The sequence below is a fragment of the Mustelus asterias genome, chromosome 22, assembly GCF_964213995.1.
Source record: "Mustelus asterias chromosome 22, sMusAst1.hap1.1, whole genome shotgun sequence".
In the NCBI taxonomy this organism is placed as follows: domain Eukaryota; kingdom Metazoa; phylum Chordata; class Chondrichthyes; order Carcharhiniformes; family Triakidae; genus Mustelus; species Mustelus asterias.
In genome coordinates, this window is record NC_135822.1 from 75595380 (window position 1) to 75621391 (window position 26012).

General features: G+C 49.0%; 1 protein-coding gene across 2 annotated transcripts in view; it reads left to right on the forward strand.

Moving 5' to 3' along the window:
• Positions 1 to 25172, forward strand: part of aspdh (aspartate dehydrogenase domain containing) — a 106663-nt gene extending 81491 nt beyond the window's left edge. Inside the window, exon 8 of one of the 2 annotated variants that reach the window (XM_078239686.1) lies at positions 23733 to 25172. In XM_078239686.1, the coding sequence (XP_078095812.1) occupies positions 23733 to 23950 (218 nt within the window). In that variant the 3' untranslated portion in view covers positions 23951 to 25172. The remainder of the gene's footprint in view (positions 1 to 23732) is intronic. The other variant, XM_078239687.1, reaches the window with a different exon arrangement.
• Positions 25173 to 26012: the final 840 nt, after the last annotated feature.

Consider the following 26012-nt stretch of genomic DNA (forward strand, 5'->3'; position numbering starts at 1 on the left):
ACAAAACAGGCCCTTCGGCCCCACAAGTTGTGCCGAACATATCCCTACCTTTTAGGCCTACCTATAACCATCCACCCTATTAAGTCCCATATACTCATCCAGGAGTCTCTTAAAAGACCCTATTGAGTTTGCCTCCACCACCACTGACGGCAGCCAATTCCACTTGCCCACCACCCTCTGTGTGAAAAACTTCCCCCTAACATTTCCCCTGTACCTACCCCCCAGCACCTTAAACCTGTGTCCTCTCGTAGCAGCCATTTCCACCCTGGGAAAAAGCCTCTGAGAGTCCACCCGATCTATGCCTCTCAACATCTTATATACCTCTATTAGGTCTCCTCTCATCCTACGTCTCTCCAAGGAGAAAAGACCGAGCTCCCTCAGCCTGTCCTCATAAGGCATGCCACTCAATCCAGGCAACATCCTTGTAAATCTCCTCTGCACCCTTTCAATCTTTTCCACATCCTTCCTGTAGTGAGGCAACCAGAACTGAGCACAGTACTCCAAGTGGGGTCTGACAAGGGTCTTATATAGCTGCATCATTATCCCTGGACTCCTAAACTCAATCCCTCGATTGATAAAGGCCAGCACACCATACGCCTTCTTAACCACCTCCTCCACCTGCGGGGCCGATTTTAGAGTCCTGTGGACCCGGACCCCAAGGTCCTTCTGATCCTCTACAGTACTAAAAGTCTTTCCCTTTATATTGTACTCCTTCATCCCATTCGACCTGCCAAAATGGTATGCATTTATCTGGGTTGAAGTCCATCTGCCACTTCTCCGCCCAGTCTTGCATCCCATCTATGTCCCTCTGTAACTTCTGACATCCCTCCAGGCTATCCACAACCCCACCAACCTTCGTGTCGTCGGCAAACTTACCAACCCATCCCTCCACTTCCTCATCCAGGTCATTTATGAAAATGACAAACAGCAAGGGTCCCAGAACAGATCCCTGGGGCACACCACTGGTGACCGACCTCCAATTAGAAAAAGACCCATCTATACACACTCTCTGCCTCCTTTGGGCAAGCCAGTTCTGGATCCACAGGGCAGCAGTCCCTTGGATCCCATGTCCTCTCACTTTTTCTAGAAGCCTTGCATGGGGGACCTTATCGAACGCCTTGCTAAAATCCATATAAACCACATCTACCGCTTTCCCATCGTCTATGTGTTTAGTCACATTTTCGAAGAACTTCACCAGGCTCATAAGGCACGATCTGCCCTTGACAAAGCCATGCTGAGTATTCTTGAGCATACTAAACCTCTCTAAATGCTCATAAATCTTGTCCCTCAGGATCTTCTCTGACAATGTTCATCACTCGCCGCAACTCCAGCAATCTCCGTCTCGTCCGCAAACTTACTGGTTACACCAATTACATCTTCCTCTAAATCATTTATATATATCACAAACAGCAGAGGTCCCAGTACAGAGCCCTGCGGAACACCACTAGTCACAGACCTCCAACTGGAAAAAGACCCCTCCACTGTTACCCTCTGTCTTCTATGGCTAAGCCAGTTCTCCACCATCTAGCTAGCTCACCTTTTATCCCGTGAGATTTAACCTTTTGCACCAGCCTGCTATGAGGGACCTTGTCAAACGCTTTACTAAAATCCATATAGACGACATCCACGGCCCTTCCCTCGTCAATCGTTTTTGTCACCTCCTCAAAAAACTCAACCAAATTGTGAGGCATGACCTCCCTCGTACAAAACCATGCTGCCTATCGCTAATGAGATTATTCAGTTCTAAATGCGCATATATCCTATCTCTAAGAATCTTCTCCAACAACTTCCCTACCACTGACGTCAAGCTCACCGGCCTATAATTACCCGGGTTATCCTTGCTACCCTTCTTAAACAATGGGACCACATTTGCTATCCTCCAATCCTCTGGGACCTCACCTGTGTCCAGTGAAGAGACAAAGATTTCTGTTGGAGGCCCAGCAATTGCATCTCTCGCCTCCCTGAGGAGTCTAGGATAGATGCCATCTGGCCCTGGGGATTTGTCTGTCTTAATGTTTCCTAAAAAACCTAACACTTCCTCCCTTGTAATTGAGATTTTTTCTAACAGGTCAACACATCTCTCTGAGACAATACCAGTCAACATGTCCCTCTCCTTTGTGAATACTGATGCAAACTCAGTTTCTCAAGTCCCGGCAACATCCTTGTAAACCTTCTCTGCACTCTTTCAACCTTATTAATATCCTTCCTGTAATTAGGTGACCAAAACTGCACACAATACTCTAAATTCGGCCTCACCAATGTCTTATACAACCTCACCATAACATTCCAACTCTTATACTCAATACTTTGATTTATAAAGGCCAATGTACCAAAAGCACTCTTTACGACCCTATCTACCTGTGACGCCACTTTTAGGGAATTCTGTACTGTATTCCTAGATCCCTCTGTTCTACTGCACTCTTCAGTGTCCTACGATTCACCTTGTATGTTCTACCTTGGTTTGTCCTTCCAAAGTGCAATACCTCACACTTGTTTGCATTAAACTCCATCTGCCATTTTTCAGCCCATTTTTCTAGCTGGTCCAAATCCCTCTGCAAGCTTTGAAAACCTTCATAGAACATAGAACATAGAACATTACAGCGCAGAACAGGCCCTTCGGCCCACGATGTTGCACCGACCAGTTAAAAAAAAACTGTGACCCTCCAACCTAAACCAATTTCTTTTCGTCCATGAACCTATCTACGGATCTCTTAAACGCCCCCAAACTAGGCGCATTTACTACTGATGCTGGCAGGGCATTCCAATCCCTCACCACCCTCTGGGTAAAGAACCTACCCCTGACATCGGTTCTATAACTACCCCCCCTCAATTTAAAGCCATGCCCCCTCGTGCTGGATTTCTCCATCAGAGGAAAAAGGCTATCACTATCCACCCTATCTAAACCTCTAATCATCTTATATGTTTCAATAAGATCCCCTCTTAGCCGCCGCCTTTCCAGCGAAAACAATCCCAAATCCCTCAGCCTCTCCTCATAGGATCTCCCCTCCATACCAGGCAACATCCTGGTAAACCTCCTCTGCACCCTCTCCAAAGCCTCCACATCCTTCCTGTAATGTGGGGACCAGAACTGCACACAGTACTCCAAGTGCGGCCGCACCAGAGTTGTGTACAGTTGCAACATAACGCTACGACTCCTAAATTCAATCCCCCTACCAATAAACGCCAAGACACCATATGCCTTCTTAACAACCTTATCTACTTGATTCCCAACTTTCAGGGATCTATGCACACATACACCTAGATCCCTCTGCTCCTCCACACTATTCAAAGTCCTCCCGTTAGCCCTATACTCAACACATCTGTTATTCCTACCAAAGTGAATTACCTCACACTTCTCCGCATTAAACTCCATCCGCCACCTCTCGGCCCAACTTTGCAACCTGTCTAAGTCTTCCTGCAAACTACGACACCCTTCCTCACTGTCTACCACACCACCGACTTTGGTGTCATCAGCAAATTTGCTAATCCACCCAACTATACCCTCATCCAGATCATTAATAAATATTACAAACAGCAGTGGCCCCAAAACAGATCCCTGAGGTACACCACTTGTAACCGCACTCCATGATGAATATTTACTATCAACCACCACCCTCTGTTTCCTATCCGCTAGCCAATTCCTGATCCAATTTCCTAGATCACCCCCAATCCCATACATCTGCATTTTCTGCAGAAGCCTACCATGGTGAACCTTATCAAACGCCTTACTAAAATCCATATATACCACGTCCACTGCCTTGCCCCCATCCACCTCCTTGGTCACTTTCTCAAAAAACTCAATAAGGTTAGTAAGGCACGACCTACCTGCCACAAAACCATGCTGACTATCACCTATCAATTCCTCACTGTCCACTACACCTCCAATCTTTGTATCATCAGCAAATTTGCTAATCCAATTTACCACATTATCATCCAGATCATTGATATAAATGACCAACAACAATGGACCCAGCACTGATCCCTGTGGCACACCACTAGTCACAGGCCTCCACTCAGAGAAGCAATCCTCCACTACCACTCTCACCCACCCAAGTTCACCCACCTTATTCTGGATGCTCCTGGCGTTGAAGTAGACACACTCCAAACCACCTTCCTGCCTGCCGGTACACTCCTGCGACCTTGAAACCTTATTCATGACCTCACTACTCTCAACCTCCTGTACACTGGAGCTACAATTCAGGTTCCCATCCCCCTGCTGAATTAGTTTAAACCCTCCCGAAGAGCATTAGCAAATCTCCCCCCCCAGGATATTGGTACCCCTCTGGTTCAGGTGTAGACCATCCCGTTTGTAGAGGTCCCACCTACCCCAGAATGACCCCTAATTATCCAGGTATCTGAATCCCTCCCTCCTGCACCATCCCTATAGCCATGTGTTCAACTGCTGTCTCTCCCTATTCCTCTCCTCGCGAACACGTGGCACGGGTAACAAACCAGAGATAACAACTCTGTTTGTTCCAGCTCTAAGCTTCCACCCTAACTCCCTGAATTTCTGCCGTACATCCCCATCCCTTTTCCTACCTATGTCTTTGGTGCCTATGAGAACCACGACTTGGGGCTGGTCCCCCTCCCCCTTAAGGATTTCGAAAACACGATCCGAGACATCACAGACCCCGGCACCTGGGAGACAACACACCAACCGCGAGTCTCTCTCGTTCCCACAGAATCTCCTATCTGTCCCCCTAACTATGGAGTCCCCAATAACTAATGCTCTACTCCTCTCCCCCCTTCCCTTCTGAGCAACAGGGGCAGACTCCGTGCCAGAGACCTGTACCTCATGGCTTACCCATGGTAAGTCGTCCTCCTCAACAGTATCCAAAACGGTATACTTGTTATCCAGAGGAACAGCCACAGGGGATCGCTGCACTGACTGCTTCTTACCCCCTCTAACAGTCACCCAAATATCTTCATTTCTAGGAGTAGCTACCTCCCTGTAGCTTCTATCTATAGCTGTCTCTGCTTCCCGAATGATCCTGAGTTCATCCAGTTCCAGTTCCAGGTCCCTAACACAGTCTTCAAGGAGCTGGAATTGGGTGCACTTCTTGCAGTGTGAGCAAGCCACACTGATTTCAGTTTTCAAGCTGTGGCCCAACCAACACAGAGGATGATGAGTGTCTGGAACAAGCTGCCAGAGGTAGTAATAGAGGCGGGTACAATTTTGTCTTTTAAAAAGCGTTTAGACAGTTACATGGGTATGATGGGTATAGAGGGATATGGGCCAATGCGGGCATTTGGGACTTGCTTAGTGGTTAAGAAAAAGGGGCCGCATTGACAAGTTGGGCCGAAGGGCCTGTTTCTATGCTGTAAACCTCTTTGACCCTATGACTCTATCACCAATGTTTTGCCTAAAGATCTCATTTCCTTCTTTCCCCTTTCTCTCATTGGGGAAAGAACTGTGTTGGTCCAAGGAGCCTGGAATCTGAGAGAGGGAGTGCCAGCAACACCCATCTCAATGGAAGGACAAGGCCAGAATTGACCCAGATTGTTTCAATCAATAGCCCTATATTTGAATAGTGCCATTATAAGATTTCTAACCATTGCGAGCTTATGAACGTCCTTCTATCTGGGTGTTTACAGAGTTATTTTCAAACCCAGATTCTTATTTTGCCATTTCATCCACTCGTACCACATTGTCTCGATACACCAGCAGATTGTGGAGAAGTCACGTGGATTTATAGAGAGCAGGTTTCTCAACTCGGATGCATGAATAATCCTTATCCAACCCTCAGCCCATCCTCTAGCTCACAGATTGACTGGCACAGACATATTGACAGCTGGACGCTGATGCAGCCAATCGAACAACAGAGAAAGTAGGAGCAGGAGTAGGTCACACAGCTCCTTCAGTCTGCTCCGCCATTCAATAAGGTCATGTCTGATCTTTGACCTGAACTCCAGTTTCCTACCTTGTCCCTATTTCCCTCGGTTCACTTAATGTACAAAACTCTTGGTCTTCATATCCAACACCTGAGGGAGTGTCGCACCGTCCGTGCCGCACTGTCAGAGGGTCAGTGCTGAGGGAGTGCCGCACTGTCAGAGGGTCAGTACTGAGGGAGTGCCGCACTGTCAGAGGGTCAGTACTGAGGGAGTGCCGCACTGTCAGAGGGTCAGTACTGAAGGAGTGCCGCACTGTCAGAGGGTCAGTACTGAGGGAGTGCCACACTGTCAGAGGGTCAGTACTGAGGGAGTGCCACACTGTCAGAGGGTCAGTGCTGAGGGAGTGCTGCACTGTCAGAGGGTCAGTACTGAGGGAGTGCTGCACTGTCAGAGGGTCAGTACTGAGGGAGTGCCGCACTGTCAGAGGGTCAGTACTGAAGGAGTGCCGCACTGTCAGAGGGTCAGTACTGAGGGAGTGCCACACTGTCAGAGGGTCAGTACTGAGGGAGTGCCACACTGTCAGAGGGTCAGTGCTGAGGGAGTGCCGTACTGTCAGAGCGTCAGTACTGAGGGAGTGCCGCACTGTCAGAGGGTCAGTACTGAGGGAGTGCCACACTGTCAGAGGGTCAGTACTGAGGGAGTGCCACACTGTCAGAGGGTCAGTACTGAGGGAGTGCTGCACTGTCAGAGGGTCAGTACTGAGGGAGTGCCACACTGTCAGAGGGTCAGTACTGAGGGAGTGCCGCACTGTCAGAGGGTCAGCGCTGAGGGAGTGTTGCACTGTCAGAGGGTCAGCGCTGAGGCAGTGCCGCACTGTCAGAGGGTCAGTACTGAGGGAATGCTGCACTGTCAGAGGGTCAGTACTGAGGGAGTGCCGCACTGTCAGAGGGTCAGTACTGAGGGAGTGCCGCACTGTCAGAGGGTCAGTACTGAGGGAGTGCCGCACTGTCAGAGGGTCAGTGCTGAGGGAGTGCCGCACTGTCAGAGGGTCAGTGCTGAGGGAGTGCCGCACTGTCAGAGGGTCAGTACTGAGGGAGTGCCGCACTGTCAGAGGGTCAGTACTGAGGGAGTGCCGCACTGTCAGAGGGTCAGTGCTGAGGGAGTGCCGCACTGTCAGAGGGTCAGTACTGAGGGAGTGCCGCACTGTCAGAGGGTCAGTGCTGAGGGAGTGCCGCACTGTCAGAGGGTCAGTACTGAGGGAGTGCCGCACTGTCAGAGGGTCAGTACTGAGGGAGAATTACAAAGATTACAGACTTCATTTCAGTCAGAAACAGTGAGATTCTGAGACCCTTTAGAAATGGTGAGAGGAAACAGAATGTGAAAGTCCACTTCCATTTCCAATTGATTCAATGTTTGCCAGTCGAGGAAAGGGGGCAGGGAGTGAGTGATTCACACAGGTGGGAAACCTCAAGCCAGCAGGGCCAAGTGCTGAGTTCAAACTGACCTCATTTTGGCTGTTGCGAGGGCCTTAACGCACAATGTGCAAGCCACAAATGAATGAGTATACATAGATGCTCTTGAAGGGCAGATAAGGAATGTATAACTGTCATGATGTGAAGTTCTCAAAATGCCCGCTCTTTAAAACTTTCGAAGTACAGACCTCAGTTGTCAGTTTTCTTTTTTTAAAAAACTCTGCTGGACTGCTTGGAGTGGCAGGTGCAGTTTCAATAGGACTCTTCGTTGACATTTCCCTAAGGGTTAGCATTGTGTCATAATGAATGTTTGGCTGCATTTCAAAGGATATAGATATCTCAGCAGGGGATTCTGGATTCACAAATTGACAGCTGAAAGAGACTATCAGGGGAATAGTAGTCTTTGATGTATCTACTGAATAAAATTTAGTTTGTTTTTATAAGAAATTTACTGAGATTTAAAGGCTGTGAGTGGATTTTATGAATGGGAGATTTTTTACTATCAAGTGACACCTGGACAAGATTGTTAGAAATTTATTTTTTCTCTTTACCGCTTGGCCCCTGAGGTCTGCCCATGGTAGATACTGGATGAATGACTATGGAATTGGCATGGTGGGTAAGAACGGTCATTGGGCTGGTTGGGGTAAGAGGGGTGAGGGCTAAAGGGCCTAACAATTTCTAAAACAACTGGGGCAAGTCCCAGGAACCCAGACGTGCCTTCTAAACAGATTGCCCAGAACTCACCCGTCCCTGTGTGTCTGCTTACACCAGTGGTTCCCAAACTTTTTTCACTGGGCCACACTTTCGGAATAAAAATTTGCTCGCGCCACACCAAATTTTTTATTGATAAGAAATACATTCAAAAATACATTCAAAAATGGCCTCTCAGCATCTTCCCTGTTAAGCCCTCTAAGAATTTGAGATGTCTCAACAAGAACAACTCTCATTGCACCTCTTGTAAACCCTGCCCTCCCTACCTTAATCAACACAAAATCCCATCCACACATCAGCCCTGTGCTAACAGAGAGGAGGAGGAATTTCTTCAGCCAGAGGGTGGTGAATCTGTGGAACTCTTTGCCGCAGAAGGCTGTGGAGGCCGCGTCATTGAGTGTCTTTAAGATAGACATAGATAGGTTCTTGACTAATAAGGGGATCAGGGGTTATGGGGAAAAGGCAGGAGAATGGGGATGAGAAAAATATCAGCCATGATTGAATGGCGGAGCAGACTCGATGGTCTAATTCTGCTCCTATGTCTTATGGTCTGACCGATCTACACAGGCTCCCAGTCTGGCACTGCCTCACTTGCTTCATTGAGGGAAGAGAGGAAGGTTCTGCTGGGGGATTCATACAGACTCATTCCTCCTGGGCTCTCCCTCCATGGTGAGAGGGTGATGGCAAACAGGGACACGGGGTTGTATTTGCCGTTCTGGTTTCTATGTTTTGGCCCCTGAGTGATAAATCTCGAGACCCTCATGAGCCAGCCCACTCCTCACCATCCTGGAGTAGTCAGTATTGGAGCTGGGAATATGCTAGCTTGCTGAATTGATTGTGGCAGAGCTTCCTCAGCATTCTGTGTCAGTGATAGATGTTTCAGCAGTGTCCCAGCTGGCTCTTACTCCTGGAATAGAACAGAGGCTGGGCTGATGAGAGCCACGATGATTATTACAGGACTTCTGCTTGCAAGCACGAGACTCATTCTACGCCAAACCTCCAAGAAATGGCTTTCAAAAGCAAAATCCAGCGCTTCACATTTCCAGCAGCAGTTTTCATCAAGGTTTTGCAGTGTGTGTTTGTGTGTGTGCAGCACTCTCTCAGCACCGCCTGGGGAGCGTTGGTCGAGATTGTGTACTCACGTCTCCTGAGTGCAATTTGAATCGATGAATTTCTGAATGAAGGTGAGAGGGTTACACGTTACCCTCTGAACCATGGCTAACAGCAACACTGAGCCAGCGAGCTGCTTGTAACTGGAAATCTTAACCCCATCAGGTATCTCCTCAGGTCAAACCGCAGAGGTGAACCTCGGTGTCACATTCAGTGTCCAATGTTGTCCAAAGGTTCAATTTGAGATTCGATTCCATTGCCTTATATCAAAAGGTCTAATCTGCACAATGTCCCCAAAATGTCTACATTCATACATCCACATTCTTCCTCACACATCTCAGCCTCTCTCACTCATGTCACTCCAATATTCTCTGAAATTTCATTTGTTCCGTCGCTGGCTCTCTAACTTTCCAGATCTGTTCATGTAGCTCCATATCTCTGCTTCTCTCTGTTTCTCTCTCTCTCTCTGTCCCTCTTTCTGTCTCTGTCTGTCTCAGTCCCCCAGTGCCTGCCACTCCCTTTTCTGCTCCCTCTCTGTGTCAGTGAGAAGAGTGTGTTGCTTACAGCGTGGTTTAACATTTAAATCTGACACAGTTTCTAGTTATAGCTTTTATTAACAGACGGAAAACCCATCAACCGCCACCATTTCCAGCTCCGTTATTGTGGTTACATAAACAGTGCGGCACAGAAATATGCAATGTGTGAGACTTAGCAACAATAATACGACACTTTAATATCCATCCCTCACCTGCCAGTCCGTCAATACCAGGTTCACTCTCTGTTCGCTGGCCTACATTGGTCTGGCAATGCCTCCAATTTAAAATTCCCAACATTGCTTCCAAATCAGCATCACCCTCAACAACTCCCTATCTCTGTAACCTCCATCCTCACCCCCACTCCCTATCTCTGTGTAATCTCCATCCTCACCCCTCACTCCCTATCTCTCTGTGTAATCTCCATCCTCACCCCTCACTCCCTATCTCTCTGTAACCTCCATCCTCACCCCCCACTCCCTATCTCACTGTGTAATCTCCATCCTCACCCCTCACTCCCTATCTCACTGTGTAATCTCCATCCTCACCCCCACCAACTCCCTATCTCTGTAATCTCCATCCTCACCCCTCACTCCCTATCTCTCTGTAACCTCCATCCTCACCCCTCACTCCCTATCTCTGTAATCTCCATCCTCACCCCTCACTCCCTATCTCTCTGTAACCTCCATCCTCACCCCTCACTCCCTATCTCTGTAACCTCCATCCTCACCCTCACTCCCTATCACTCTGTGTAATCTCCATCCTCACCCCTCACTCCCTATCTCTGTAACCTCCATCCTCACCCCTCACTCCCTATCTCTGTAACCTCCATCCTCACCCCTCACTCCCTATCTCTCTGTGTAATCTCCATCCTCACCCTCACTCCCTATCTCACTGTGTAATCTCCATCCTCACCCCTCACTCCCTATCTCACTGTGTAATCTCCATCCTCACCCCTCACTCCCTATCTCTGTAACCTCCATCCTCACCCCTCACTCCCTATCTCTCTGTGTAATCTCCATCCTCACCCTCACTCCCTATCTCACTGTGTAATCTCCATCCTCACCCCTCACTCCCTATCTCTCTGTGTAATCTCCATCCTCACCCCTCACTCCCTATCTCACTGTGTAACCTCCATCCTCACCCCTCACTCCCTATCTCTCTGTGTAATCTCCATCCTCACCCTCACTCCCTATCTCTCTGTGTAATCTCCATCCTCACCCCTCACTCCCTATCTCACCATGTAACCTCCATCCTCACCCTCACTCCCTATCTCTGTGTAATCTCCATCCTCACCCCTCACTCCCTATCTCACTGTGTAATCTCCATCCTCACCCCTCACTCCCTATCTCTGTGTAATCTCCATCCTCACCCCTCACTCCCTATCTCACTGTGTAATCTCCATCCTCACCCTCACTCCCTATCTCTGTAACCTCCATCCTCACCCCTCACTCCCTATCTCTGTAACCTCCATCCTCACCCCTCACTCCCTATCTCTCTGTGTAATCTCCATCCTCACCCTCACTCCCTATCTCACTGTGTAATCTCCATCCTCACCCCTCACTCCCTATCTCACTGTGTAATCTCCATCCTCACCCCTCACTCCCTATCTCACTGTGTAACCTCCATCCTCACCCCTCACTCCCTATCTCTCTGTGTAATCTCCATCCTCACCCTCACTCCCTATCTCTCTGTGTAATCTCCATCCTCACCCCTCACTCCCTATCTCACCGCGTAACCTCCATCCTCACCCTCACTCCCTATCTCTGTGTAATCTCCATCCTCACCCCTCACTCCCTATCTCACTGTGTAATCTCCATCCTCACCCCTCACTCCCTATCTCTGTGTAATCTCCATCCTCACCCCTCACTCCCTATCTCACTGTGTAATCTCCATCCTCATCCCCCACTCCCTATCTCACTGTGTAATGTCCATCCTCACCCCTCACTCCCTATCTCACTGTGTAATCTCCATCCTCACCCCTCACTCCCTATCTCTCTGTGTAATCTCCATCCTCACTCCCTATCTCTGTGTAATCTCCATCCTCACCCCTCACTCCCTATCTCACTGTGTAATCTCCATCCTCACCCTCACTCCCTATCTCACTGTGTAACCTCCATCCTCACCCCTCACTCCCTATCTCACTGTGTAACCTCCATCCTCACCCCTCACTCCCTATCTCACTGTGTAACCTCCATCCTCACCCCTCACTCCCTATCTCACTGTGTAATCTCCATCCTCACCCCCCCACTTCCTATCTCTCTGTAACCTCCATCCTCACCCCTCACTCCCTATCTCTGTGTAATCTCCATCCTCACCCCTCACTCCCTATCTCTCTGTGTAATCTCCATCCTCACCCTCACTCCCTATCTCTGTGTAATCTCCATCCTCACCCCTCACTCCCTATCTCACTGTGTAATCTCCATCCTCACCCCTCACTCCCTATCTCACTGTGTAATCTCCATCCTCCCCCCCACTCCCTATCTCTCTGTGTAATCTCCATCCTCACCCTCACTCCCTATCTCTGTGTAATCTCCATCCTCACCCTCACTCCCTATCTCACTGTGTAATCTCCATCCTCACCCCTCACTCCCTATCTCTGTGTAATCTCCATCCTTCACCCCACTCCCTATCTCTCTGTGTAATCTCCATCCTCACCCTCACTCTCTATCTCTGTGTAATCTCCATCCTCACCCTCACTCCCTATCTCATTGTGTAATCTCCATCCTCACCCCTCACTCCCTATCTCTGTAATCTCCATCCTCACCCCCCCCCCCTCCCCCTCCCCATTCCCGATCTCTGTGTAATCTCCATCCTCACTCCCCATTCCCGATCTCTGTGTAATCTCCATCCTCACTCCCCATTCCCGATCTCTGTGTAATCTCCATCCTCACCCCTCACTCCCTATCTCACTGTGTAATCTCCATCCTCACCCTCACTCCCTATCTCACTGTGTAATCTCCATCCTCACCCCTCACTCCCTATCTCTCTGTGTAATCTCCATCCTCACCCTCACTCCCTATCTCTGTGTAATCTCCATCCTCACCCCTCACTCCCTATCTCACTGTGTAATCTCCATCCTCATCCCCCACTCCCTATCTCACTGTGTAATGTCCATCCTCACCCCTCACTCCCTATCTCTCTGTGTAATCTCCATCCTCACCCTCACTCCCTATCTCTGTGTAATCTCTATCCTCACCCTCACTCCCTATCTCACTGTGTAATCTCCATACTCACCCTCACTCCCTATCTCTGTGTAATCTCCATCCTCCCCCCCACTCCCTATCTCTCTGTGTAATCTCCATCCTCACCCTCACTCCCTATCTCTGTGTAATCTCCATCCTCACCCTCACTCCCTATCTCATTGTGTAATCTCCATCCTCACCCCTCACTCCCTATCTCTGTAATCTCCATCCTCACCCCCCCCCTCCCCCTCCCCATTCCCGATCTCTGTGTAATCTCCATCCTCACTCCCCATTCCCGATCTCTGTGTAATCTCCATCCTCACCCCTCACTCCCTATCTCTCTGTGTAATCTCCATCCTCACCCCTCACTCCCTATCTCTGTGTAATCTCCATCCTCACCCCTCACTCCCTATCTCACTGTGTAATCTCCATCCTCACAACCCTTTCGGATTTCTTTCCTTTCCGAACTATTGCAACATTTTCTCTCGGGTTTGAATCATTCCACTCTCGGTGGACGTGCATTCAGCTGGCTGCTTCCTGAGCTCTGGAACTCCCTCCCTCAATCTTCTCCACCTTTCGCTCTTCCTTTAAGATATTCTTTAAACCTATCTAAAGACCGCAAGAAAAAGAGTCGTGACTGTAGCCCAATTCATCACGCAAACCGGTCTCCCATCCACTGACTGTCTACACTTCCCGCTGCCTCGGCAAAGCAGCCAGCATAATTAAGGACCCCACACACCCCGGACATTCTCTCTTCCACCTTCTTCCGTTGAGAAAAAGGTACTAAAGTCTGAGGTCACGTACCAACCGACTCAAGAACAGCTTCTTCACTGCTGCTGTCAGACTTTTGAATGGACTTACCTTGCATTAAGTTGATCTTTCTCTACACCCGAGCTGTGACTGTAACACTCCATTCTGCACTCTCTCCTTTCCTTCTCTATGAATGCATAAATGTGTGCAAGATGTACTTTTCACTGTACACGTGACAATAATAATTCAATCATAAATCAAATCAAAATAATCCCTCAATGTGGACACTCTGTAATGAGTTCTTACTCTGCAAAACCCTCCCTGAAATTTGCATCACCCCTTCCCTTATAAATCCTGGCCAATTCCCAGGATGTGGATGACCAACTGGATTCCGGCAATCTAAGCAGGAGATGACCAAGGGAAAGCAGTGGAGCTGGGGAATATCTTTAAAGATGGAGAAAGAATGGGGAAAAATAGCTGATGTTTCTGACTGTTGTTAAGTTATTTACTGTGCGGTGGACAATATATAATTCAGGAGTTCTGAGGATTTTGGATATAAATCTCAGCCAGCAAAACCTTCAACTTCCCAAATAAATGATAGAAATGGAAGGCAAGTTCTCACACACATACCAGTGATACAAATTAATACCTTTCTGTTTTCATCCAGTGCCGAGGGAGCTTACTCACGCTTACAACTCAATTCCAATATGAATGCAGGATGTCTTCATTCCACCTGGTTTATTTCCGAAATCGACTTTCTAACCTCTTAAACAGTGCGACTGTTTAATCAAGTTGTTCAAATCCACACCCTTTCACAGTCCAAATGGCCCAAGGCAGTGACCTCTATCTTACATTGTTATATGATATTGGTGGGTTTCTTTGGGGATGTGATATTTGTGGGATATTTTTGGACTGGGACATTGTTGGAATACTTTGGAAATGTGGCCCTTGTGGAATATATTGGAAGTGTGATATTGGTGGAATATTTTGGAATTGTGATATTACTGGCATATTTTAGTCATGATATTGGGATTGTTACAACCTCGATATAGACCAGTAACTTTTCCAAATAAATTTGAACTCCCAGTTATTAACTGAAAGATTTGTCATTCTGAACAAAAACATATTCTATACAAGAGTTATTTATAACTACAAACTTAACGCTATATTTAACAAATGCTTATTAGTGAAACTCAAAGTTCTCCACAGCACACTCATTGTTCTACTTTTATTTCCATCCAAGAATTCCCATATACTTTACAGGAAATCTGAGGGTTCCTTTACTTCTCCTGGGACAGAACCAAGGTATGCCACAGCTCTCGGCACGGTAGCACAGTGGTTGGGCGGCACGGTAGCACAGTGGTTAGCACTGCTGCTTCACAGCTCCAGGGACATGGGTTCGATTCCCGACTTGGGTCACTGTCTGTGTGGAGTTTGCACATTCTCCCCGTGTCTGCGTGGGTTTCCTCCGGGTGCTCCGGTTTCCTCCCACAGTCCAAAGATGTGCGGGTTAGGTTGATTGGCCAGGTTAAAAATTGCCCCTTAGTGTCCTGGGATGCGTAGGTTAGAGGGATTAGTGGGTAGGATATGGGGGTAGGGCCTGGGTGGGATTGTGGTCAGTGCAGACTCGATGGGCCGAATGGCCTCTTTCTGTGCTGTAGGGTTTCTAAGATTCTCTCATGAATGCACTTTAACTCTCCTCAGTGTTCCCCCTGTTCTCAGAGGTATGACATCTCTTATTTTTTATTCATTTGTGGGACATGGGCGTCACTGGCTGGCCAGCATTTATTGCCCATCCCTAGTTGCCCTCGAGAAGGTGGTGGTGAGCTGCCTTCTTGAATCGCTGCAGTCCATGTTCTGTGGGTTGACCCACAATGCCGTTAGGGAGGGAATTCCAGGATTTTGACCCAGCAACTGTGAAGGAACGGCGATATATTTCCAAGTCAGGATGGTGAGTGGCTTGGAGGGGAACTTGCAGATGGTGGTGTTTCCATTTATCTGCTGCCCTTGTCCTTCTAGATGGAAACGGTCGTGGGTTTGGAAGGTGCTGTCTAAGGATCTTTGGTGAATTTCTACAGTGCATCTTGTAGATAGTACACACTGCTGCTACTGAGCGTCGGTGGTGGAGGGAGTGAATGTTTGTGGATGGGGTGCCAATCAAGCGGGGCTGCTTTGCCCTGGATGGTGTTGAGCTTCTTGAGTGTTGTTGGAGCTGCACCCATCCAGGCAAGTGGAGAACATTCCATCACATTCCTGACTTGTGCCTTGTAGATGGTGGACAGGCTTTGGGGAGTCAGGAGGTGAGTTACTCACTGCAATATTCCTAGCCTCTGACCTGCTCTTGTAGCAACTGTGTTTTTAAGACCATAAGACATAGGAGCAGAATTAGGCCACTCGGCCCATCGAGTCTGCTCCGCCGTTCAATCATGGCTGACATTTTTCTCATCCCCATTCTCCTGCCTTTTCCCCATAACCTGCGATCCCCTTATTAATCAAGAACCTATCTGTCTCTGTCTTAAAGACACTCAATGACCTGGCCTCCACAGCCTTCTGCGGCAAAGAGTTCCACAGATTCACCATTCTCTGGCTGAAGAAATTCCTCCTCATCTCTGTGTTAAAGGATCGTCCCTTTAGTCTGAAGTTGTGCCCTCTGGTTCTAGTTTTTCCTACTAGTGGAAACATCCTCTCCATGTCCACTCTATCCAGGCTTCAAGTTTCAATAAGAGTCCCCCTCATCCTTCTAAATTCCAACGAGTACAGACCCAGAGACCTCAACCGTCCCTCATACGACAAGCTCTTCATTCCAGGGATCATTCTTGCGAACCTCTGGACCCTTTCCAAGGCCAGCCCATCCTTCCTGAGATATGGGGCCCAAAGCTGCTCACAATACTCCAAATGGGGTCTGACCAGAGCCTTATACAGCCTCAGAAGTACATCCCTGCTCTTGTATTCTAGCCCTCTCGACATGAATGCTAACATTGTATTTGCCTTCCTAACTGCCGACTGAACCTGCACGTTAACCTTAAGAGAATCTTGAACAAAGATTCCCAAGTCCCTTTGTGTTTCTGATTTCTTAAGCATTTCCCCATTTAGAAAATAGTCTCTGTCTCCATTCCTCCTTCCAAAGTGCATAACCTCACACCTTTCCACATTGTATTCCATCTGCCACTTCTTTGCCCACTCTCCTAACCTGTCCAAGTCCTTCTGCAGCCCCCCTGCTTCCTCAATACTACCTGTCTCTCTATATATTGTGGGATTGTTTCAGAGAAACAAAAATAGGAGCAAGAGGAGGCCATTTGGCCCTTCGAGCCTGCTTGCCATTCAATCTAGAATTCTTTGAGAACATTACATGTGCAGTGGACAATGGGGAACCTGTGGATGTGGTGTATCTGGATTTCCAGAAGGCATTTGACAAGGTGCCGCACCAAAGACTGCTACATAAGATAAAGGTGCACGGTGTTACGGGTAATGTATTAGCATGGATAGAGGATTGGTTAACTAACAGAAAGCAAAGAGTGGGGGTAAATGGGTGTTTTCCTGGTTGGCGATCAGTGACTAGTGGTGTGCCTCAGGGATCAGTGTTGGGACTGCAATTGTTTACAATTTACAGAGAAGAGTTGGAGTTGGGGACCAAGTGTAGTGTGTCAAAATTCGCAGATGACACTAAGATGGGTGGAAGAGCAAAGTGTGCAGAGGACGCTGAAAGTCTGCAAAGGGATATAGATAATCTAAGTGAGTGGGCGAGGGTCTGGCAGATGGAGTACAATGTTGGTAAATGTGAGGTCATCCATTTTGGTAGCAATAACAGCAAAATGGACTATTATTTAAATGGTAAAAAATTGCAGCATGCTGCTGTGCAGAGGGACCTGGGTGTCCTTGTGCAGGAATCTCAAGGAGTTGGTTTGCAGGTGCAGCAGGTAATTAAGGCGGCAAATGGAATTTTGTCCTTCATTGCTAGAGGGATGGAGTTTAAAAACAGCGAGGTTATGTTGCAGCTGTATAAGGTGCTGGTGAGGCCACACCTGGAGTACTGTGTACAGTTTTGGTCTCCTTACTTGAGAAAGGATATACTGGCACTGGAGGGGGTGCAGAGGAGATTCACTAGGTTGATTCCAGAGTTAAGAGGGTTGTCTTATGAGGAGAGACTGAGTAGACTGGGGCTATACTCATTGAATTCAGAAGAATGAGGGGAGATCGTATAGAAACATATAAGATTATATGGATTAGATGGACTTCAACCCGGATAAATGTGTAGTGGTCCATTTTGGCAGGTCAAATGGGATGAAGGAGTATAATATCAAGGGTAAGACTCTTAGCAGTGTAGAGGAGCAGGAGGACCTTGGGGTCCGGGTCCATAGGACTCTTAAATCGGCCTCGCAGGTAGAGAAGGTGGTTAAGAAGGCGTATGGTGTGCTGGCCTTCATCAATCGAGGGATTGAGTTTAGGAGTCCGGGGATAATGATGCAGCTATATAAGACCCTCGTCAGACCCCACTTGGAGTACTGTGCTCAGTTCTGGTCGCCTCATTACAGGAGGGATGTGGAAATGATTGAAAGGGTGCAGAGGAGATTTACAAGGATGTTGCCTGGATTGAGTGGCATGCCTTATGAGGATAGGTTGAGGGAGCTCGGTCTTTTCTTCTTGGAGAGACGAAGGATGAGAGGTGACCTGATAGAGGTGTACAAGATGTTGAGAGGTATAGATCGGGTGGATTCTCGGAGGCTTTTTCCCAGGGCTGAAATGGCTGCTACGAGAGGACACAGGTTTAAGATGCTGGGGAGTAGGTACAGAGGAGATGTCAGGGGTAAGTTTTTCACTCAGAGGGTGGTGGGTGAATGGAATCGGCTGCCGTCAATGGTGGTGGAGGCAAACTCGATAGGGTCTTTTAAGAGACTTCTGGATGAGTACAGGACTTAATAGGATTGAGGGTTATAGGTAAGCCTATATATAGGCCTAGGTAGGGACATGACCGGCCCAACTTGTGGGCCGAAGGGCCTGTTTGTGCTGTATTTTTTCTATGTTCTAATATCTATTATGAAGGAAATAGATAAGATAGAAGCAGGGAAGTTGTTTCCACTGGCGGGTGAAATTAGAACTCGGGGGCATAGCCTCAAAATAAGGGGAAGCAGATTTAGGACTGAGTTGAGGAGGAACTTCTTCACACAAAGGGTTGTGAATCTGTGGAATTCCCTGCCCAGTGAAGCAGTTGAGGCTACCTCATTGAATGTTTTTAAGGCAAAGATAGATACATTTTTGAATAATAAAGGAATTAAGGGTTATGGTGAGCGGGCGGGTAAGTGGATCTGAATCCACAAAAGATCAGCCATGATCTTATTGAATGGGGGAGCAGGCTCGAGGGGCCAGATGGCCCACTCCTGCACCTAGTTCTTATGTTCTTATAACCTGACCCTAGCTGATCCTCTGTCTTGATGTCATGTGGGTCTGAGTGGGGGCTGTGGGTGGGTGTGGGTGGGTGGGGGTGGGTGTGGATGGGGGGAGAAGGTGGTGAGGAGTTTGGAAAGGGACTTGTCCCAATTTTCACCTCTGACCTTGAGCCAGCAGCAGGTCAGGAAGTGAGACCCCCTGTCGTGGGGAGGAGAGTGTGTCCGGGTGGGCAGGTGGTGGAGGGGGTGGGGGGGGGGGGTGTTGACAGGGTGGGGGGGGTGGGTGTGGCTGTGGGTGGAGTTGGGTGTGGGTGGGGGGGTGTCTGGGTGGGTGGGTGGGGGGGGTGATAGGGTGGGGGGGGTGTGGCTGTGGGTGGAGTTGGGTGTGGGTGGGGGGTGGGGGGGGTGGGTGTGGCTGTGGGTGGGAGTTGGGTGTGGGTGTGGCTGGGGGTGTGTCTGGGTGGGTGGGAGGGGTGGGGTTACAGGGTGGGGTGGGGGTGGGTGTGGCTGTGGGTGGGTGTTGGGTGTGGGTGGGGGTGTGTCCGGGTGGGTGGGTGGGGCGGGGTGATAGGGTGGGGGGGTGGGTGTGGCTGTGGGTGGAGTTGGGTGTGGGTGGGGGGTGGGGTGACAGGGTGGGGTGGGGTGGGGGTGGGTGTGGCTGTGGGTGGGAGTTGGGTGTGGGTGGGGGGGTGTCCGGGTGGGTGGGTGGGTAGGGGGTGGGGTGACGGGGTGGGGTGGGGTTGGGTGTGGCTGTGGGTGGGAGTTGGGTGTGGGTGGGGGTGTGTCCGGGTGGGTGGGTGGGTGATGTTCGCAGTCAGTACAAGCAGCTGACTGACCAGACACCCTGACAATGAGGGGGGGTTGGGATGGCGGCCGGACTCAGCTGTGTCCTCTCTGTGCTCAGGCTCACACAGCAGCAGCTTTCTTCCAGTCTCACGGGTCTCACAACCCGGAGATCCCAGCAAGGAACGGAACTGCCTCTCACAGCCTGCCAACTGCCACTGGATTCACTTTTAAACTTCATTTATTAGTGTCACAAGTCGGCTTACATTAACACCGCAATGAAGTTACTGTGAAAATCCCCTAGTCACCACACTCCGGCGCCTGTTCGGGTCAATGCACCCTAACCAGCACATCTTTCAGACTGTGGGAGGAAACCGGAGCACCCGGAGGAAACCCACGCAGACACGGGAAGAATGTGCAGACTCTGCACAGACAGTGACCCGAGCCGGGAATCGAACCCGGGTCCTGGCGCTGTGAGGCAGCAGTGCTAACCACTGTGCCACCGTGCCGCTTCAGTCCAAGGCAGGGATGGAGGGAGGGAGGGAGGGAGAGAGGGGGAGGGATGGAGGAAGGGAGGGAGTGGGAGGGATGGAGGGAGGGAGGGAGGGAGGGAGGGAGGGATGGAGGGAGGGAGGGATGGAGTGGGAGGGATGGATGGAGGGATGGAGGGAGGGAGGGAGGGAGGGAGGGAGGGCGGGAGGGAGCGAAGGGGGATGGAGGGAGGGAGGGATGGAGGGGGAGGGATGGATGGAGGGACGGAGGGAGGGAGGGAGGGATGGAGGGAGGGAGGGAGGGAAGGGGGATGGAGGGAGGGAGGGAGGGAGGGAGGGGGGAGGGAGGGGGGGAAGGGATGGAGGGAGGGAGGGAGGGAGGGAGGGCGGGAGGGAGAGAAGGGGGGATGGAGGGAGGGAGGGAGAGAGGTGGATGTCTCTGAGGGGGAGCTGGTGGAGGGCAGTGATTCCAAACCTCTCAGGAGAATGGCCAAGGGTTCATGTGATCAGTCTTTCTATGTTGCCAAGCCAATGGTCTCCCTATAGCGTCTATAGAGTCGTGGAAGCAGAATAGTGTCAGAGGGAAGGTTCTGGAACATGGATGTCATCACTCTGGTCAAAGAGCAATGTTTCCATTGGTATTCATGTCCGAACACGAGGGGAACACCCAAATCTGGTCTTCCGGAATGTTCCATATCTGAAATTGCTGAGATGGGGGACGCGATGTCTAGACAGAGGCCAGACAAAGTGCTTAGCGTTGCCCTCTTGGCTTTGAGATGGAGGGTATTCTGTAAAGGACATGCTCACTGAGGTATCGGTGAAGGAAGCTGCAGACAGCCCTGCCTTGGTTCTCACCCTGAGAGAGAGAACAGAAAGATAAGGATACTCTGCTTCAGTTAGACAGGGATTGGTGAAACCGTACCTTGAACAGCGTGTGCAGTTTTAGTCTCCTTATTTGAGGACAGTGCATGGACAGCAGTTCAGAGGGTGTTTACTGGATTGATGCCTGGAATGTGAGACTTGTCTTATGAGGCCAGGTTGGAAAGGCTGGGCTTCTTTCTGCTGGAGTTTAGAAGAATGAGGGGGTAAGATGATTGAAGGATGTAAGATCCTCAAAAGTATTGACAAAGTGGACATTGGCCGTATGTTCCTTCCTGTGGGTGACTCCAGAACTAGGGGGCATTGTTTTAACATTAAGAGTCGCCCCTACAGGACAGAGATGGGGAGGGTTAGAACATATAGAACATAGAAAGCACAGCACAAACAGGCCCTTCGGCCCACAAGTTGCGCCGATCACATCCCCACCTCTAGGCCTATCTATAGCCCTCAATCCCATTAAATCCCATGTACTCATCCAGAAGTCTCTTAAAAGACCCCAACGAGTTTGCCTCCACCACCACCGACGTCAGCCGATTCCACTCACCCACCACCCTCTGAGTGAAAAACTTACCCCTGACATCTCCTCTGTACCTACCCCCCAGCACCTTAAACCTGTGTCCTCTCGTAGCAACCATTTCAGCCCTTGGAAATTGTGTTCTCTCAGAGGGCTGTCCAACGATGGAACTCTCTGGTGCTGGAAGCAGGGTCACTGAATATTATTCAGATAGATTGGGCAAAGGAAGCAGAGGTGTTCAGGAGTAGATGGGACTGTGGAACTCTACATAAACAGAGCAGACATGATCTTACTGAATGGCGGAACAGGCTCGAGGGGCTGAATGGCCTCCTCCTGTTCCTAGTTCGTATGAAGAGAAGAAGAGCAGATCACAAGGCCTGAGCAGCAAGAGGAAGGGCGGCCTCACCGTCCTGGTGAACAGGGTCAGTGTGACAGTGGGGGCTGCATCGCAGGTGATGCTCTTATCTGGAAATGAGCGAAAGGCAATGCTGGAGGAGCACAGGATGTAACTGCTCACATCTGCCATCCTCTCCAGTAGGGGCAGTGAGTGTAAGGACTTTGTGGAGGAGCAGTGTAGAGCTCCGGGTTTGCATTGAGTGAATGAGTTTCTGGGTGCCTGTTAAATATGGTGCTGTTAGGAAGCAGAGATAGCTTTAAATTTTAGCTTAATTTGTGTTTCTGTATGCGTGTGGCTGAGTGAGATTGAGTGCCGTGGGCTACAAGAAGGTCTAGACGGAATGGTCAAATGGGCAGGTAAGTGGCAGGTGGAATTTAACCCTGAAAACTGTGAGTTGATACACTTTGAAAAGAGTAATTTGACAAGGAGGTATTCAATGAACGGCAGGACACTAGGAAGTTCTGTGGAACAAAGGGACCTTGGTGTGTTTGTCCACTCGATCTCTGAAAGCAGAAGGACATATGAGTGGGGTGGTGAAAAAGGCACACGAGGCACTCGCCTGTATCAATCGAGACATAGATTACAAAAGCAGGGAAGTGATGTTGGAGTTGTGTAGAACTTTGGTGAGGCCACAGCTGGAGCACTGTGTGCAGTTCTGGTCGCCACATTATAGGAAGGATGTGATTGCACTGGAGGGGGTGCAGAGGAGATTCACCAGGATGCTGCCTGGGATGGAACATTTCAGTTATGAAGAGAGGTTGGATAGGCTCGGGTTGTTTTCATTGATGTGGCGTTGGACTGGGGTAAGCACAGTAAGTAGTCTCATAACACCAGGTTAAAGTCCAACAGGTTTATTTGGTAGCACGAACTTTCGGAGTGTCACTCCTTCTTCACCTGAAGAAGGAGCGACACTCCGAAAGCTTGTGCTACCAAATAAACCTTGTTGGACTTTAACCTGGTGTTATGAGACTACTTACTTGTTTTCATTGGAGCAGAGAAGACTGGGGGATGACCTGATCGAGGTGTTCAAGATTATGAGTGACTTGGACAGAGTGGATAAGGAGCAGCTGTTCCCCTTAGTTGAAGGGTCAGTCATGAGGGGACATAGGTTCAAGGTGAGGGGCAGGAGGTTTCAGGGGGATTTAAGGAAAATCCTTTTTGCCCAGAGGGTGGTGAGGGTCTGGAATGCACTGCCTGGGGAGGTGGTAGAGGTGGGTTGCCTCACATCCTTTAAAAAGTATCTGGATGGGCACTTGGCACATCGTAACATTCAGGGCTATGGGCCAAGTGCTGGCATATGGGATGTGCGACTGGAAATAGTTTAGTGAATAGTTGCAAATGTTTTACACAGTGGGGTAAGAACTCCAAATATGTTTTATAACCATCAGGCAAGAATTGCAGATGTGAAACTTTGGTATTGAAATCAAATTGACATTTCTAACTCTCGGTCCTGAGAGAATGCTGCTGTCTGTGTAGCAAGAGTCAAGCTATTGAGTTTTCACTTTCAATTGGCTGATCTTCCCTCCCCCTGTGTCTTTGGAAAGATGTTGGGGGCTTTTACTATTTTTGGGGTTTTTGGAGTATTTGTTCCGTTGCCTTTGAGATAAATAGATTTTACATCCTGTGCGCTTTAAGACGATGGTATATTGTTCTATTCTCCCCAAATGTCACTCACATTTCTCTGCATTAAGCTATCTCTTTTAGATCCACACCAGGACACAAGACTGAGAGAGGACTACACTTCCTCAGAGTCAGCATTGAGTGGTCACTACATATTGGAAATGTCAGTATTCACCAATCCTGCACTGACACAGCTCTACTCTTTCGATTGTTAAACTCCAGCCTTGCCTGTCAGCAGATGGAAATGATCACACGACGCTATTGGAAGAATGCGCTGTGCCAATATTAATCCCTCACCAACATGACTAACACAGATTAACTGGCTGTTCATCATTTTATAGGTTTCTGAGATTCCCCCATCGTTCTTCTGAACTCCAGTGAATATAATCCTAACTGACTCATTCTCTCCTCATATGACAGACCTGCCATCACAGGAATCAGCCTGGTAAACCTTCGCTGTACTCCCTCTATAGCAAGGACATCCTTCCTCAGATAAGGACACCAAAACTGCACACAATACTCCAGGTGTGGCCTCACCAACGCCCTGTACAATTGCAGCAAAACATCCCTATCCCTTTCGAGCCTGCTCCGCCATTCAATATGATCATGGCTCATCATGCACTTTCAGTATCCCACTCCCACTTTCTCTCCATACCCCTTGATCCCTTTAGCCACAAGGGCCACGTCCAGATCCCTCTGGAACATATCTAACAAACTGGCCCCAACAGCTTTCTGTGGTAAAGAATTCCACAGGTTCACAACGACTGGTGTACGAGGACACCAAAGCTTGTTGTACATTTCCCTCTCTCAATTTATGGCCCTTCAGATAATAATCTGCCTTCCCGTTTTTGCTAGCAAAGTGGATGACCTCACATTTATCCACATTATACTGCATCTGCCATGCAGATGCCCACTCACTCAGCCTGTCCAAATCACACTAAAGCATCTCTGCATCCTCCTCACAGCTCACCCTCCCACCCAGCTTTGTACCAGAGTTGCTGAATATTTCCAGCATTTTCTGTTTTTATTTCAGAAAGTACTTTGTTGATTGTGAGATGCTCACAGACTGGAGGGTTCAGAACTGATGTCTGTGTGCAGCTGTCCAGCTGTGCAGAGACGCGTGGCCCCTGGCCCACTTAGTCCCAGAGAGGGTGAGGGGGAAGGGGGAAGGGGGAAATTCAGATCCGCCACTGAATGTAAAAGTAATGGGGCTGTTAGGGGAGGGAGGGAGAGAGTTCTCTGACTGTCATATCTGAACTTAGTGAAAATTACACAAAGGCTGCTGCCCAGATAAGGTCACTGGATGAATCGACTAAAATTCCACCTTGGTGAAATTTTTACAGCTTTTACCGTTTTCCCCTCTATGAAAGAGTTAACAGTTAAACCACAGTAAATGTCCCGTCACTGAGTTTCAGATTCTGTAATGACTCATGTCACCCCAGTTCCTGTTCATTCACGCCCAGCTGGTTCCTGCAGTAGCAAACCTCTCAATTTTAATTTAATTCTTGTTTCAATCCCTCCCAGAGTCTGAAAAATGCATAAGTCTTTCCCTCCCTTCACCATTCCTTGACAGCCTTGATTCCCAAGCTCTCTGCCCCCTGGAGACACCGCCTCAGTCTCTCTCTCCCATTCCTCCCAGCCCTGAGTCAGGAGCTGTGCTTCTACCCCCAGAGAGTCAGCAGCAGACACTGGGCTTCCACACTGTTCCTGATGTTAACCGAGCTCCTTACATTGTCACTCACTAACCTCGCCCTCTCCAATGGAACACAGCTTCAAAGAGGAAAGGGGAGTTCCCTCTGTCCTGGAACCATTTTTTCATTAAGCCAACCTGGCTAAATTAGACAGTGACATGGGTAGGATGGGTATAGAGGGATATGGGCCAAACGCGGGCAGTTGGGACTAGCTTAGAGGTTTAAAAAAAGGGCGGCATGGACAAGTTGGACGGAAGGGCCTGTTTCCATGCTGTAAACCTCGATGACTCTATAAAATAGTGACCTGGCCATTATCGCATTGCATTGGATTTATATTATTGTAAATGCGAACAGTGGCTACAATTCACTAAGTAATTAATTTGTTGCCAACTGATTTGGGATGTAAAAGGTGCTATAGAAATGCAAGTTCCTTCTCTGTTCTTCGAGCACTGCACACTTCCAAACAAGACTGATGTCCCGTTTAACCCATTCCAGCCTTGATGTCCCCCAATCTCTAAATCTCTGCCTCGATTTCTGAGTGATTAGCTTCCTTGTTAACCAACGTCCAGATCAGCTTCTCTGCTGCTGGTGAATGATTCACAATGGGACTGAAATTGAAGGTTGCTCCTTGCTGCTGTTGTGTGTCAGCCGTGTTATTCC